This window comes from Nerophis ophidion, linkage group LG24 (assembly GCF_033978795.1).
Source record: "Nerophis ophidion isolate RoL-2023_Sa linkage group LG24, RoL_Noph_v1.0, whole genome shotgun sequence".
Classification (NCBI taxonomy): Eukaryota; Metazoa; Chordata; class Actinopteri; order Syngnathiformes; family Syngnathidae; genus Nerophis; species Nerophis ophidion.
Genome location: NC_084634.1, coordinates 38,545,519 through 38,559,867, shown reverse-complemented (window position 1 = coordinate 38,559,867; position 14,349 = coordinate 38,545,519). Strand labels below are relative to the sequence as shown.

General features: G+C 30.6%; 1 protein-coding gene across 3 annotated transcripts in view; it reads right to left on the bottom strand.

The window, feature by feature from the left end:
• sytl3 (synaptotagmin-like 3) overlaps positions 1 to 14,349 on the bottom strand; it is a 43,351-nt gene that overhangs the window by 9,258 nt on the left and 19,744 nt on the right. For 2 of the 3 annotated variants that reach the window (XM_061886002.1, XM_061886001.1), the window contains exons 10-13: positions 10,607 to 10,770; positions 10,423 to 10,519; positions 4,043 to 4,213; positions 3,867 to 3,945 (exon numbers count right to left, since the gene is read on the bottom strand). In XM_061886002.1, coding sequence (XP_061741986.1) covers positions 3,867 to 3,945; positions 4,043 to 4,213; positions 10,423 to 10,519; positions 10,607 to 10,770 — 511 coding nt within the window. Of the gene's footprint in view, positions 1 to 669; positions 775 to 3,866; positions 3,946 to 4,042; positions 4,214 to 10,422; positions 10,520 to 10,606; positions 10,771 to 14,349 lie in introns of all 3 variants that reach the window. The other variant, XM_061886004.1, reaches the window with a different exon arrangement.

Here is a 14,349-nt window from a genome sequence, read left to right as displayed (position 1 = left end):
AAAGGATTCCCAACCAAGTACTGAGTGCATTAATTGACATTTTTAAATATGTGATTTTGTTTTGCTGTTATAAATCTTTTTTTTAACTTGGTCTGAGAAAATATTCAAATTTTTCGAGATAACATTTTTGACTTTTCTTAAGCTGTATGCCATAATCAGCAATACTGAAATAATAAAGGGCTTGCAATATTTCAGTTGATGTGTAATGAATCCAGAATGTATGACATTTTCATGTTTTTAGTTGCATTACAGAAAATAAAAGACTTTATCACAATATTCAAATTTTCTGAGACAGTCCTGTAGGTACACTATTATATAACATAATATAATAAAGAAGTAAAATAAACTCCCTGAGTCCTGCAAAAACTATAACCATATAAAAAAAAATTATAGCTTTGCAAAAATAATAAATTGTAATAATTTGTAAATTAACCCAATATTCTAATATACAATTTGTATATATAAACATGTAATCAAAGAACTCTGCTCCCTTCAAAAATATATATATAAATAAGGGAAACATTCTTTTCTTCTGTCTTATGACTATTGAAAAGTAAATTAATCCTGCGCAGTGGCCTTGTGGGTTGAGTGTCCGCCCTGAGATGGGTAGGTCCAGAGTTCAAACCCCGGCCGAGTCATACCAAAGACTATAAAAATGGGAGCCATTACCTCCCTGCCTGGCACTCAGCATCAAGGGTTGGAATTGGGGGTTAAATCACCAAAAGTGATTCCCAGGAGCGGCCGCCGCTGCTGCTTACTGCTCCCCTCACCTCCCTGGGGGTGAACAAGGGGTCAAATGCAGAGGTTCATTTCACCACACATAGTGTGTGCCTGACTATCAGTGGTACTAAAAAAACAAAAAAACAAAACAAGGGGATGGGTAAAATGCAGAGCTCCATCCATTTTCTACCGCTTGTCCCTTTTGGAGCCTATCTCAGCTGCATTTGCACGGAAGGCGCGGTACACCCTGGACAAGTGGGCACCTCATCGCAGCAACATTCATACACTAGGGACCATTTAGTGTTGCCAATCAACCTATCCCCAGGTGCATGTCTTTGGAGGTGGGAGGGGCCTATCCCCAGGTGCATGTCTTTGGAGGTGGGAGGGGCCTATCCCCAGGTGCATGTCTTTAGAGGTGGGAGGGGCCTATCTCCAGGTGCATGTCTTTGGAGGTGGGAGGGGCCTATCCCCAGGTGCATGTCTTTGGAAGTGGGAGGGGCCTATCCCCAGGTGCATGTCTTTGGAGGTGGGAGGGGCCTATCCCCAGGTGCATGTCTTTGGAGGTGGGAGGGGCCTATCCCCAGGTGCATGTCTTTGGAAGTGGGAGGGAGCCGGAGTACCCGGAGACGAACATGCAAACTCCACACAGAAAGATCCCAAGCCCGAGATTGAACCCAGGACGACTATGTGCCACCGTGCTGCCCTAAAATGCCGAGATGACTTTCATAATTATCAGTGGTACTCCAACTCAACCTTAACTTAATCTAATACTATATTTAAGGCCTATTTCAGTTATTAGGAAAAAAAGTAGTTGCCTTCAAGAATAAAGCTAATCTGACGTAATAAGATATATTACAACTTTGCGGGTGTGTGTGCAACTGTACACTGTATACAGTACATCATTTTAAAGCATACAATAAAGTCATTTTGAAAGGTTTGTACACATCATACTTCCCACAAAAGGCTGCAATAGATTTGATTTAAAAAATACTATTTATATCATAAGTATGCATCATAAATATTCATGTAAAACACATAGGAAATGTTTATATTGTTATCCATCCATCTTCTTCCGCTTAACCGAGGTCGGGTCGCGTTAGTTATTATTGTTATATTCTTCATATGCAAAAGTTAAGTTAAAGTTAGTTAAAAGTGTCCAAATGTGGAAGTTTTGCCTTTGCAAATGGATTTTCAGCGTGGTAAATTATACGCCTACACACACACACACACACACACACACACACACACACACACACACACACACACACACACACACAGAGAGAGAAAGAAATAGGCGTTGGTTGTTATAAAACATTTACACTCATTGCTCTGATTAAAAGCACACATAACCTGCAGGCCAGACAGACATACACCCATCACCTCATTGGTGTCTATTTATACCGTCTACTTAGTGTTTGTATTCATGGGAACATACTCTATTATTTTATTCTTTACATTATTTGGACTATTTACATTTTTTCCATGAATTGATTTACGCGGACCCCCGACTTAAACAAGTTGAAAAACTTATTCGGGTGTTACCATTTACAATCTACTAATAAAAGTTTAAATCAATCAATTCCCCCATCGTTAGTTATAATCTAAAATCATACAATTTACTACCATGATTCTTAAGCCACTTACCCCATGAAATACCACAATTAATATGTAATTTATACATATTTTGTATGTACAGTAGCTGTGAAACAAAATGGATATACCGTATTTCCTTGAATTGCCGCAGGGTATATAGTATGCGCCTGCCTTGAATTACAGCCGGGTCAAACTCGCTTCGCAAAATAGTTAGCGCATGCTTAGTAGTACCGCTGGGTCAAACTCGTCACGTCACGAGTTACACTTCCCCTGTCATCATTTTCAAAATGGAAAAGGCATATTTCAATAATTTGAAATCGCATAAAGGGAAGAAGATTAAGAGCTATTCAGTAGAATTTAAGGTCCAACCTATTGAATATGCTAAAAGGAACAGTAAGCAGCTATGTTTTATTAACATACCGTAGCTGCGTGTGTCAAATATGAGTCATTAAATGACTCCCGCCTCCTGGTGGTAGAGGGCGCTAGTGATCCTCCTTGCGACTACTCTGCTGCGGAAGAAGTGACAACAAGTATCGTGATATGTGCTGGGACGGATATGACGGACCTTTTAGGATGTAACACCACTACTCTTATGCTGGCTATGTAAACAACCGGGCTGAAATAAAGCATGTTCCAGTTATAAATACCCAGTGTATTATTTATTCAATAACACTTCATAGTGGCAGCGGTGGGATAAAGATATCCCCCAGGGGGCAGAACAAGAAGGGGAGTTGTCCGAGGATAATTCTGTCGTCGCCCACACTACACGTGAGGAGCCGAGCTAACTGATAGCAGCGGTCTGCAAGTCGAGAGCGCGCTATGGCTACACACTTACCGACCATGAACTGGACCAGCAAGAGTGAGCAGCGTGTGTTTATTTTTTCCTCTTGCTTGCACTTTTAACATGGAGGATTACATATCTAAAATAAAACAGTTTTCCAAACTGGACTTTCAATCGAAGCAGGAGGTAATAAAGGAAGATCTCCATCAAGACAGAGACTTTTAAAACTGAAGAAAGATAAGGAAGACTTCTATAAACAAGTTATCGATGCTTTTGATCAGAAGGAGCTGCGCATGGACTTCATTTATAAGTAAAGGTAAGACCATAATAACGTTTTTTGTTTTTTTTATGAAATGTGCTTTTCATGATGGTATCCTTACATCACACTCAAATTTTTAAGCACAGGCCTAAATTTACCGCATGCCTTTAGTAAGTGCCGGAGTGAGAAATAAATGATAAATGGGTTGTACTTGTATAGCGCTTTTCTACCTTCAAGGTACTCAAAGCGCTTTGACACTACTTCCACATTTACCCATTCACACACACATTCACACACTGATGGAGGGAGCTGCCATGCAAGGCGCCAACCAGCACCCATCAGGAGCAAGGGTGAAGTGTCTTGCTCAGGACACAACGGACGTGACGAGGTTGGTACTAGGTGGGATTTGAACCAGGGACCCTCGGGTTGCGCACAGCCACTCTCCCGGTCTTAAATTAATTAGCGCCCCGGGGGCAATTTAAGGAAATACGGTAAGAGCAAATTCTCACTGACTGTTGAAGCTGGACTGAATTCTGTGTAGAAGTTCTCCTCCATTTAGGTCCACAGCGCCTCCCTCTGGACACTCTCTTTGCTGGAGAAACAGAGGCCCATTCTTTATCACTTTTCACTGATTAATACATGTTGTATGGTTAAAATGTGGGCTTCAATATTGTTGTTCACTGCTTTACCCGTGGACACAGTGGGTACCAGTTGAAGCGCTGGATGTCCTGGCCCTCAAGTTGCCATCCATCCAATGGGATGAGGACCTCGCCCAGAAAAACTTTCCTGTGCAGGGTTCCTGAATGCCACACGGAAGCCTGCAGTCTCTTTCCAGTCAGCAGGTGGCGCTCTATGTGATACTGTTAAAAAGCACATCAAAAGAGGCGCAAAAAATTGACATTAAGCAGGTTCATTAAGGCCACGCTGAAAAGAAAGTAGTGTATTAAAACTACAAGAAAAAGCCCGTAACATTATGTAAAATGTTCACAATACATGTAAGTCTGAGAAAAACATGATTATACCTTGTCGTCTTATATCGTTATATGAATGAAGTCGTGAATTTACAACAAAAAAATAATAATGCAAGAAAAGTCGTAATATCATGAAGTCATTTTTCCGAGGTAACAGTCTTAACATAAATAATTAAATAATAAAGCTGCAATTTTCAAATTTCATTAGAAAAAGTCATGAAGTTCAAAAGATGTAAAAGAAAAAAAAGAAAGAGAAAATATTCCTACACTTAACTACTGATATCAAGTTGTAATGTGCTGGTGAGTCGAGGTATACACTTCGTAAAAGCTACAAAAAGTTGTTATGCTAAGAAATTTCAGAAAAAAAGTCTAATAATTCAGAAAAATAATGAAGTCGTTATTTTATGAGTAACGTCATATCATAAAAACAAGAAAATCGTAAAGTTTCATGAATAAAGTTTTAATGTCCGACAAAAAAATAATAATGCAAGAAAAGTCGTAATATCATGAAGACATTTTTCCGAGATATCCGTCCTAACATAAATACCTTAAATAATAAAGTTGCAATTTTCAAATTTCATTTGGAAAAGTCATGAAGTTCAAAAGATGTAAAAGAAAAAAAGTAAGAGAAAATAGTCCTGCTGTTTACTACTGAAATCAAGTTGTAATGTGCTGGTGAGTCGAGGCATACACTTAATAAAAGCTAAAAAAAGTTGTTATGCTAAGAAATTGGAGAAAATAAAGTCTGTAATAATTCAGAAAAATAATGAGGTTGTTATTTTATGAGAGTAACGTCATATCATAGTAACAAAAAAATCGTAAAGTTTCATGAATAAAGTTTTAAAGTCCGACAAAAAAGGAATAATGCAAGAAAAGTCGTAGTATTATGAAGTCACTTTTCCGAGATAACAGTCCTAACATAAATAATTAAATAATAAAGATGTAATTTTTTATCAGAATAAGGTCATTAGGAAAAGTCATGAAGTTCAAAAGATGTAAAAGAAAAAAGTAAGAGAAAATAGTCCTTCTGTTTACTACTGAAATCAAGTTGAAATGTGCTTGTGATTCAAGGTATACACTTCGTAAAAGCTACAAAAAGTTGTTATGCTAAGAAATTGGAAAAAAATAATGTCTATAATTCAGAAAAATAATGAAGTTGTTATTTTATGAGAGTAACATCATATAACAAAAAAAAACAAAGTTTCATGAATAAAGTTTTAAAGTCCGACAAAAAAGTAATAATGCAAGAAAAGTTGTAATATCATGAAGGCATTTTTCCGAGATATCACTCCTAACATAAATGATTAAATAATAAAGCTGCAATTTTCAAATTTCATTAGGAAAAGTCATGAAGTTCAAAAGATGTAAAAGAAAAAAAAGTAAGAGAAAATATTCCTACACTTAACTACTGAAATCAAGTTGTAATGTGCTTGTGAGTCGAGGTATACACTTCGTAAAAGCTACAAAAAGTTGTTATGCTAAGAAATTTCAGAAAAAAAGTCTGTAATAATTCAGAAAAATAATGAAGTCGTTATTTTATGAGTAACGTCATATCATAAAAACAAGAAAATCGTAAAGTTTCATGAATAAAGTTTTAAAGTCCGACAAAAAAGTAATAATGCTAGAAAAGTCGTAATATTATGAAGTCCCTTTTCCGAGATAACAGTCCTAACATAAATAATTAAATAATAAAGATGCAATTTTCTACCAGAATGAAGTCATTAGGAAAAGTCATGAAGTTCAAAAGATGTAAAAGAAACAAGTAAGAGAAAATAGTCCTTCTGTTTACTACTGAAATCAAGTTGAAATGTGCTTGTGATTCAAGGTATACACTTCGTAAAAGCTACAAAAAGTTGTTATGCTAAGAAATTGGAAAAAAATAATGTCTATAATTCTGAAAAATAATGAAGTTATTTTATGAGAGTAACGTCATATAACAAAAAAAACAAAGTTTCATGAATAAAGTTTTAAAGTCCGAAAAAAAAATAATAATGCAAGAAAAGTCGTAATATCATGAAGGCATTTTTCCGAGATATCACTCCTAACATAAATAATTAAATAATAAAGCTGCAATTTTCAAATTTCATTAGGAAAAGTCATGAAGTTCAAAAGATGTAAAAGAAAAAAAAGTAAGAGAAAATATTCCTACACTTAACTACTGAAGTCAAGTTGTAATGTGCTTGTGAGTCGAGGTATACACTTCGTAAAAGCTACAAAAAGTTGTTATGCTAAGAAATTTCAGAAAAAGTCTGTGATAATTCAGAAAAATAATGAAGTCGTTATTTTATGAGTAACGTCATATCATAAAAACAAGAAAATTGTAAAGTTTCATGAATAAAGTTTTAATGTCCGACAAAAAAATAATAATGCAAGAAAAGTCGTGATATCATGAAGACATTTTTCCGAGATATCCGTCCTAACATAAATACTTAAATAATAAAGTTGCAATTTTCAAATTTCATTTGGAAAAGTCATGAAGTTCAAAAGATGTAAGAGAAAATAGTCCTACTGTTAATAACTGAAATCAAGTTGTAATGTGCTGGGGAGTCGAGGCATACACTTCCAAAAGCTAAAAAAGTTGCTATGCGAAGAAATTGGAGCAAAAAAAGTCTGTAATAATTCAGAAAAATAATGAGGTTGTTATTTTATGAGAGTAACGTCATATTATAGTAACAAGAAAATCGTAAAGTTTCATGAATAAAGTTTTAAAGTCCGACAATAAAGTAATAATGCTAGAAAAGTCGGAATATTATGAAGTCACTTTTTCGGCATAACAGTCCTAACATAAATAATTAAATAATAAAGCTGCAATTTTTTACCAGAATGAAGTCATTAGGAAAAGTCATGAAGTTCAAAGGATGTAAGAGAAAATAGTCCTACTGTTTACTACTGAAATCAAGTTGAAATGTGCTTGTGATTCAAGGTATACACTTCGTAAAAGCTACAAAAAGTTGTTATGCTAAGAAATTGGAAAAAAATAATGTCTATAATAATTCAGACAAATAATGAAGTCGTTATTTTATGAGAGTAACATCATATCGTAACAAAAAAAAAACGTTTCATGAATAAAGTTTTAAAGTCCGAAAAAATAATAATAATGCAAGAAAAGTCGTAATATCATGAAGGCATTTTTCCGAGATATCACTCCTAACATAAATAATTAAATAATAAAGCTGCAATTTTCAAATTTCATTAGGAAAAGTCATGAAGTTCAAAAGATGTAAGAGAAAATATTCCTACACTTAACTACTGAAATCAAGTTGTAATGTGCTGGTGAGTCGAGGTATACACTTTGTAAAAGCTACAAAAAGTTGTTATGCTAAGAAATTTCAGAAAAAAAGTCTAATAATTCAGAAAAATAATGAAGTCGTTATTTTATGAGTAACGTCATATCATAAAAACAAGAAAATCGTAAAGTTTCATGAATAAAGTTTTAATGTCCGACAAAAAAATAATAATGCAAGAAAAGTCGTAATATCATGAAGACATTTTTCCGAGATATCCGTCCTAAAATAAATACTTAAATAATAAAGTTGCAATTTTCAAATTTCATTTGGAAAAGTCATGAAGTTCAAAAGATGTAAAAGAAAAAAAGTAAGAGAAAATAGTCCTGCTGTTTACTACTGAAATCAAGTTGAAAGGTGCTGGTGAGTCGAGGCATACACTTCCTAAAAGCTAAAAAAGTTGTTATGCTAAGAAATTGGAGCAAAAAAAGTCTGTAATAATTCAGAAAAATAATGAGGTTGTTATTTTATGAGAGTAACGTCATATCATAACAAAAAAAACGTTTCATGAATAAAGTTTTAAAGTCCGAAAAAAAAATAATAATGCAAGAAAAGTCGTAATATCATGAAGGCATTTTTCCGAGATATAACTCCTAACATAAATAATTAAATAATAAAGCTGCAATTTTCAAATTTCATTAGGAAAAGTCATGAAGTTCAAAATATGCAAAAAAAAAAAGTAAGAGAAAATATTCCTACACTTAACTACTGAAATCAAGTTGAAATGTTTTTGTGATTCGAGGCATACACTTCATAAAAGCTAAAAAAAAAAGTTATGCTAAGAAATTGGAAAAAAAAAAGTAATGAAGTCGTTATTTTATGAGAGTAATGTCATATAACTAAAAAATCATAAAGTTGCATGAATAAAGTCCGACAAAAAAGTAATAATGCAAGAAAAGTTGTAATATTATGAAGTCATTTTTGAGAGATAACAGTCCTAACATAAATAATTAAATAATAAAGCTGACATTTTTTACAACAATAAAGTCTTTAGGAAAAGTCATGAAGTTCAAAAGATGTAAAAGAAAAAAAGTGAGAACAAAGTTGTAAGACTTTGTTTTGAGAAAATAGTCCTGTGCTTGTGATTCGAGGTATACACTTCGTAAAAGCTAAAAAAAAGTTATGCTAAGAAATTGGTGAAAAAAAAGTTTATAATAATTCAGAAAAATAATGATGTTGTTATTTTATGAGAGTAACGTCATATCATAACAAGAAAATCATAGTTTCATGAATCAAGTTTTAAAGTCCGACAATAAAGTAATAATGCAAGAAAGTCGTAATATTATGAAGTCATTTGTTTTCGAGACATCAGTTCTAACATAAATAATGAAATAATAAAGCTGCATTTTTCAAATTTTATTAAAAAAAAGTCATGAAGTTCAAAAGATGTAAAATAAAAAAGTAAGAACAAAGTTGGAAGACTTTGTTTTGAGAAAATAATCCTACTGTTTATGACTGAAATAAAGTTAAAATGTGCTTGTGATTCGAGGTATACACTTCGTAAAAGCTAAAAAAGGTGTTATGCTAAAAAATTGGATAAAAAAAAAAAGTCTACAGTAATTCAGAAAAATAATGACGTTATTTTATGAGTAACGTCATATCATAATAACAAGAAAATCTTAAAGTTTCATAAATAAAGTTTTAAAGCAAGAAAAGTCGTAATATCATGAAGTCCTTTTCCGAGATATCAGTCCTAACCTAAATAATTAAATAATAAAGCTGCAATTTGTTACAAGAATAAAGTCATTCGGAAAAGTCATGAAGTTCAAAAGCTGTGAAAGAAAAAAGTAAGAGGAAATAGTCCTTCTGTTTACTACAGAAATCAAGTTGAAATGTGCTTGTGATTCAAGGTATGCACTTCGTAAAAGCTACAAAAATTTATGCTAAAAAATTGGGGGGAAAAAGTCTATAATAATTCACAAAAATAATGAAGTCGTTATTTTATGAGAGTAAAGTCATATAACAAGAAAAACATCGTAAAGTTTCATGAATAAAGTTTTAAAGTCGGACAAAAAAGTAATGATGCAAGAAAAGTCGTAATTTTATGAAAAATAAATGTTTCTGGGATAAAAGTCCTAACATTACGAGAAGAAAGTTATCATTTATTACATGAACAACATCTTTAGAAAAAGGAATAAAGTTAAAAAGTTATCAAATAAAACAGTGAGAACGAAGTTGTAAACTTTTTTCGTTGTTGTTGAGAAAATAGCCTCACTGTATATTATGGAAATCAAGTCAAAATGTTATGAGAATGGAGGCAGAGGTTGACAGTTGTAAAGTTAAGAAACTGGAGGAGAAAGTGCATATAATAATCCTGGGAAAAACGTTGTAATTTTCTGAAAATCCATAGGGACAAAAAATTGTTACAACAGAAAAGTAATGCAAGAAAAGTCTGTATTTTTTCAGAAGAAAAAAAGGAGACTGTATGTTATTTAAAAAAAGTAATATCATTTTTGTGAATAAAGGCATACACTTCGTTAAAGTGGGAAAAAAAGTCGTAAAAGTCAAAAAAGTTGTTAAATTTAGAAAATAAAGTTGTGATATTACGCGCGATAAATAAACAAAAAATAAGTCTTGAAATATAGTTATAAACTTATGAGCATACAGTCAAACCTTACGATTAAAAGTCATGAACTGAAAGTTGTAATTCCAGAAAAAAGTCCTCATATTACGAGAATATAGTTTTCATCAGTCCGGAAATGACATTAAAGTATTTCTAGCAATGTTCCGATTGATTTTATTGTACAATTTCGGGTCGTTGTTTTTTATTTTGACATTTTTGTCCCTTTTTTTTTTTCAAATCTTCATGCTTACTTTAAAGAGTTGATTATAAACAGGATGTGTGGTGTTCCTCTTGACTGACGTCTTCAGCTTGTTGCCCTTTGGTGGCATCACCTGCAGTTTGACATACCTGTACATGTACATATACACATACATGTACACACACCTGTACGTTACATTCAGGTCACATGAACACATTGGGTGTGACGATCCTTACGGGTGACACCTCTTCTTCCTGGTGTCTCCATAGGGGAGATCTCTGCCAGCTCCCACTGTGATCTCCAGACAGGAAGTGGTGGAGTTGTAGGCCATGGCGAGCTCCAACTCTCCATTCTTACAAGTGATGCCTTCAAAGTCACCGCATTCTATAGGGATACTTTCCTGACAGACAAAATACACATTTGACTTTAAAAAGGATTCTGCCACTCCAAAAATAATATAACCCAATAATTATGAGATTAAAAAGTCGAAATTGTGATATAAAAAAACTTGAAATTATGAGATAGGAAAGTAAATAATGAGATTAAATGTCACAATTAAGAAATAAAGTTGAAATTATGAGATAAAAAAATTTAAATTATAAGATAAAAAGTCATAATTATGAGATAAAAAGTCAAAATTATGAGATAAAAAGTCATAATTATGAGATAAAAACTCATGAGATAAAAGGTCAACATTATGAAATATTTGATTAAAAGTCATAATTGATCAAAAGTCACAATTAAAAGATAAAGTTGAAATTATGAGATGAAAAATTTTAAAATATAAGATAAAAAGTCATGCTGATGAGGTAAAAACTCATAATTATAAGATAAAAAGTCAAAATTATGAGATTGGAAGTCATAACTATGAGATAAAAACTCATGAGATAAAAGGTCAAAATTATGAAATAAGAAAATAAAAAATATTATATTAAAAGTCATATTTATGAGATAAAAAGTCACAATCAACAAATAAAGTTGAAATGATGAGATCAATCAATTGAAATAAGATAAAAAGTCATGCTGATGAGGTAAAAACTCGTAATTATGAGATGAAAAGTCATAATTATGAGATAAAAACTCATTATGAAATAAGAAAATATTAGATTAAAAGTCATAACTATGAGATAAAAAGTCACATTTAAAAAGATAAAGTTGAAATTATGGGATGAATTTTTTTTAAATTATAAGAGAGTCATGCTGATGAGGTAAAAACTCATAATTATGAGATAAAAAGTCAAAATTATGAGATTTGAAGTCATAATTATGAGATAAAAACTCATGAGATAAAAGGTCAAAATTATGAAATAAGAACATCTAAAATATTAGATTAAAAGTCATAATTATGAGATAAAAAGTCACATGAGGTAAAAACTCATAATTATGAGATAAAATAAACCTCAAAATTATGAAATAAATAAAAAACTCTAAATTATGAGATAAGAAAGTCAAAATTATGAAATTAAATCATAATTATGAGATTAAAAATAATTATGAGATTAAGTCATAAATATTATAGGAAAGTAAATCATGAGATAAAAAGTCACAATTAAGATATAAAGTTGAAATTATGAGATAAAAAATTTGAAATTATAAGATAAAAAGTCATGCTGATGAGGTAAAAACTCATGAGATAAAAAGTAAAAATAATGAGATAAAAACTCATAATTATGAGATAAAAAGTCATAATTATGAAATAAGAAAAATAAAAAATATTTGATTAAAAGTCATAATTAATAGATAAATGTCACAATTAAAAGATAAAGTTGAAATTATGGGATTCATTTTTTTTAATTATAAGATAAAAAGTCATGCTGATGAAGTAAAAACTTATAATTATGAGATAAAAAGTCAAAATTATGAGATTTCAAGTCATAATTATGAGATAAAAACTCATGGGATAAAAGGTCAAAATTATGAAATAAGAAAATAAAAAATGTTAGATTAAAAGTCATAACTATGAGATAAAAAGTCACGCTGATGAGGTAAAAACTCATAATTATGAGATAAAAAGTCACATGAGGTAAAAACTCAATTATGAGATAAAATAAACCTCAAAAGTGAGAGATAAAAAACTCTAAATTATGAGATAAGAAAGTCAAAATTATGAAATTAAGTCATAATTATGAGATTAAAAATATGATATTAAGTCATAATTATGATAGGAAAGTAAATCATGAGATAAAAAGTAACAATTAAGATATAAAGTTGAAATTATGAGATAAAAAAATTGAAATTATAAGATAAAAAGTCATGCTGATGAGGTAAAAACTCATAATTATGAGATAAAAAGTCAAAATTATGAGATAAAAACTCATAATTATGAGATATAAACTCATAATTATGAAATAAGAAAATCAAAAATAATACATTAAAAGTCATAATTATTAGATAAAAAGTCACAATTAAAAGATAATGAATTTTTTTTAATTATAAGATGAAAAGTCATGCTGATGAAGTAAAAAACTCATAATTATGAGATAAATCAAAATTATGAGATTTCAAGTCATAATTATGAGATAAAAACTCATGAGATAAAAAGTCAAAATTATGAAATAAAAACATCAAAAATAATAGATTAAAAGTCATAACTATGAGATAAAAAGTCACAAAAGATAAAGTTTAAATTATGGGATGAAAATTTTTTAATTATAAGATAAAAAGTCACGCTGATGAGGTAAAAACTCATAATTATGAGATAAAAAGTCAAAGTGATGAGATTTGAAGTCATAATTATTAGATAAAAATTCATTATGAGATAAAAACTCATGAGATAAAAGGTCAAAATTGTGAAATAATAAAATAAAAAATATTAAAAGTCACATAAGGTAAAAACTCATAATTATGAGATAAAATAAACCTCAAAATTATAAGATAAAAAACTCTGAGATAAGAGTCAAAATTATGAAATTAGGTCATAATTATGAGATTAAGTCATAATTATGATAGGAAAGTAAATTATGAGATAAAAAGTCACAATTAAGAAATAAAGTTGAAATTATGAGATAAAAAAACATTTAATTAAGAGAAAAAGTCATGCTGATGAGGTAAAAACTCATAATTATGAAATAAAAAGTCAAAATTATGAGATTTCAAATTGTAATTATGAGATAAAAACCCATAATTATGAGATAAAAACTCATAATCATGAAATAAGAAAATCAAAAATATTAGATTAAAAGTAATAATTATTAGATAAAAAGTCACAATTAAAAGATAAAGTTGAAATTATGGGTTGAACATTTTTTAATTATAAGATAAAAAGTCATGCTGATGAGGTAAAAACTCATAATTATGAGATAAAAAGTCAAAATTATGAGATTTCAAGTCATAATTATGAGATAAAAACTCATGAGATAAAAGGTCAAAATTATGAAATAAGAAAATAAAAAATGTTAGATTAAAAGTAATAATTATTAGATAAAAAGTTACAAAATATATAATTCCATGTGAATTTGCAAACACATTATCAGTTGTGAAGCCACCTTTACACTAATCCTGATGATGAGCTCATAATACCACTTTTTATCCCACGATTATGACTTTTTATCCCATGATTATGACTTTTTATCCCATGATTATGACTTTTTATCCCATGATTATGACTTTTTATCCCAATATTATGACTTTTTATCCCATTATTATGATTTTTATCCCATGATTATGACTTTATCTCATGATTATAATTTTTTATCCCATGATTATGACTTTATCTCATGATTATGACTTTTTATCCCATGATTATGATTTCTATCCCATGATTGACTTTATCTCATGATTATGACTTTTTATCCCATGATTATGATTTTTTTATCCCATGATTATGACTTGTTATCCCATGATGATGATTTTTTATCCCGTGATTATGATTTTTTTATCCCGTGATTATGACTTTTTATCCCATGATTATGTTTTTATCTCATGATTATGACTTTTTATCCCATGATTATGATTTTCATCCCATGATTATGACTTTGTC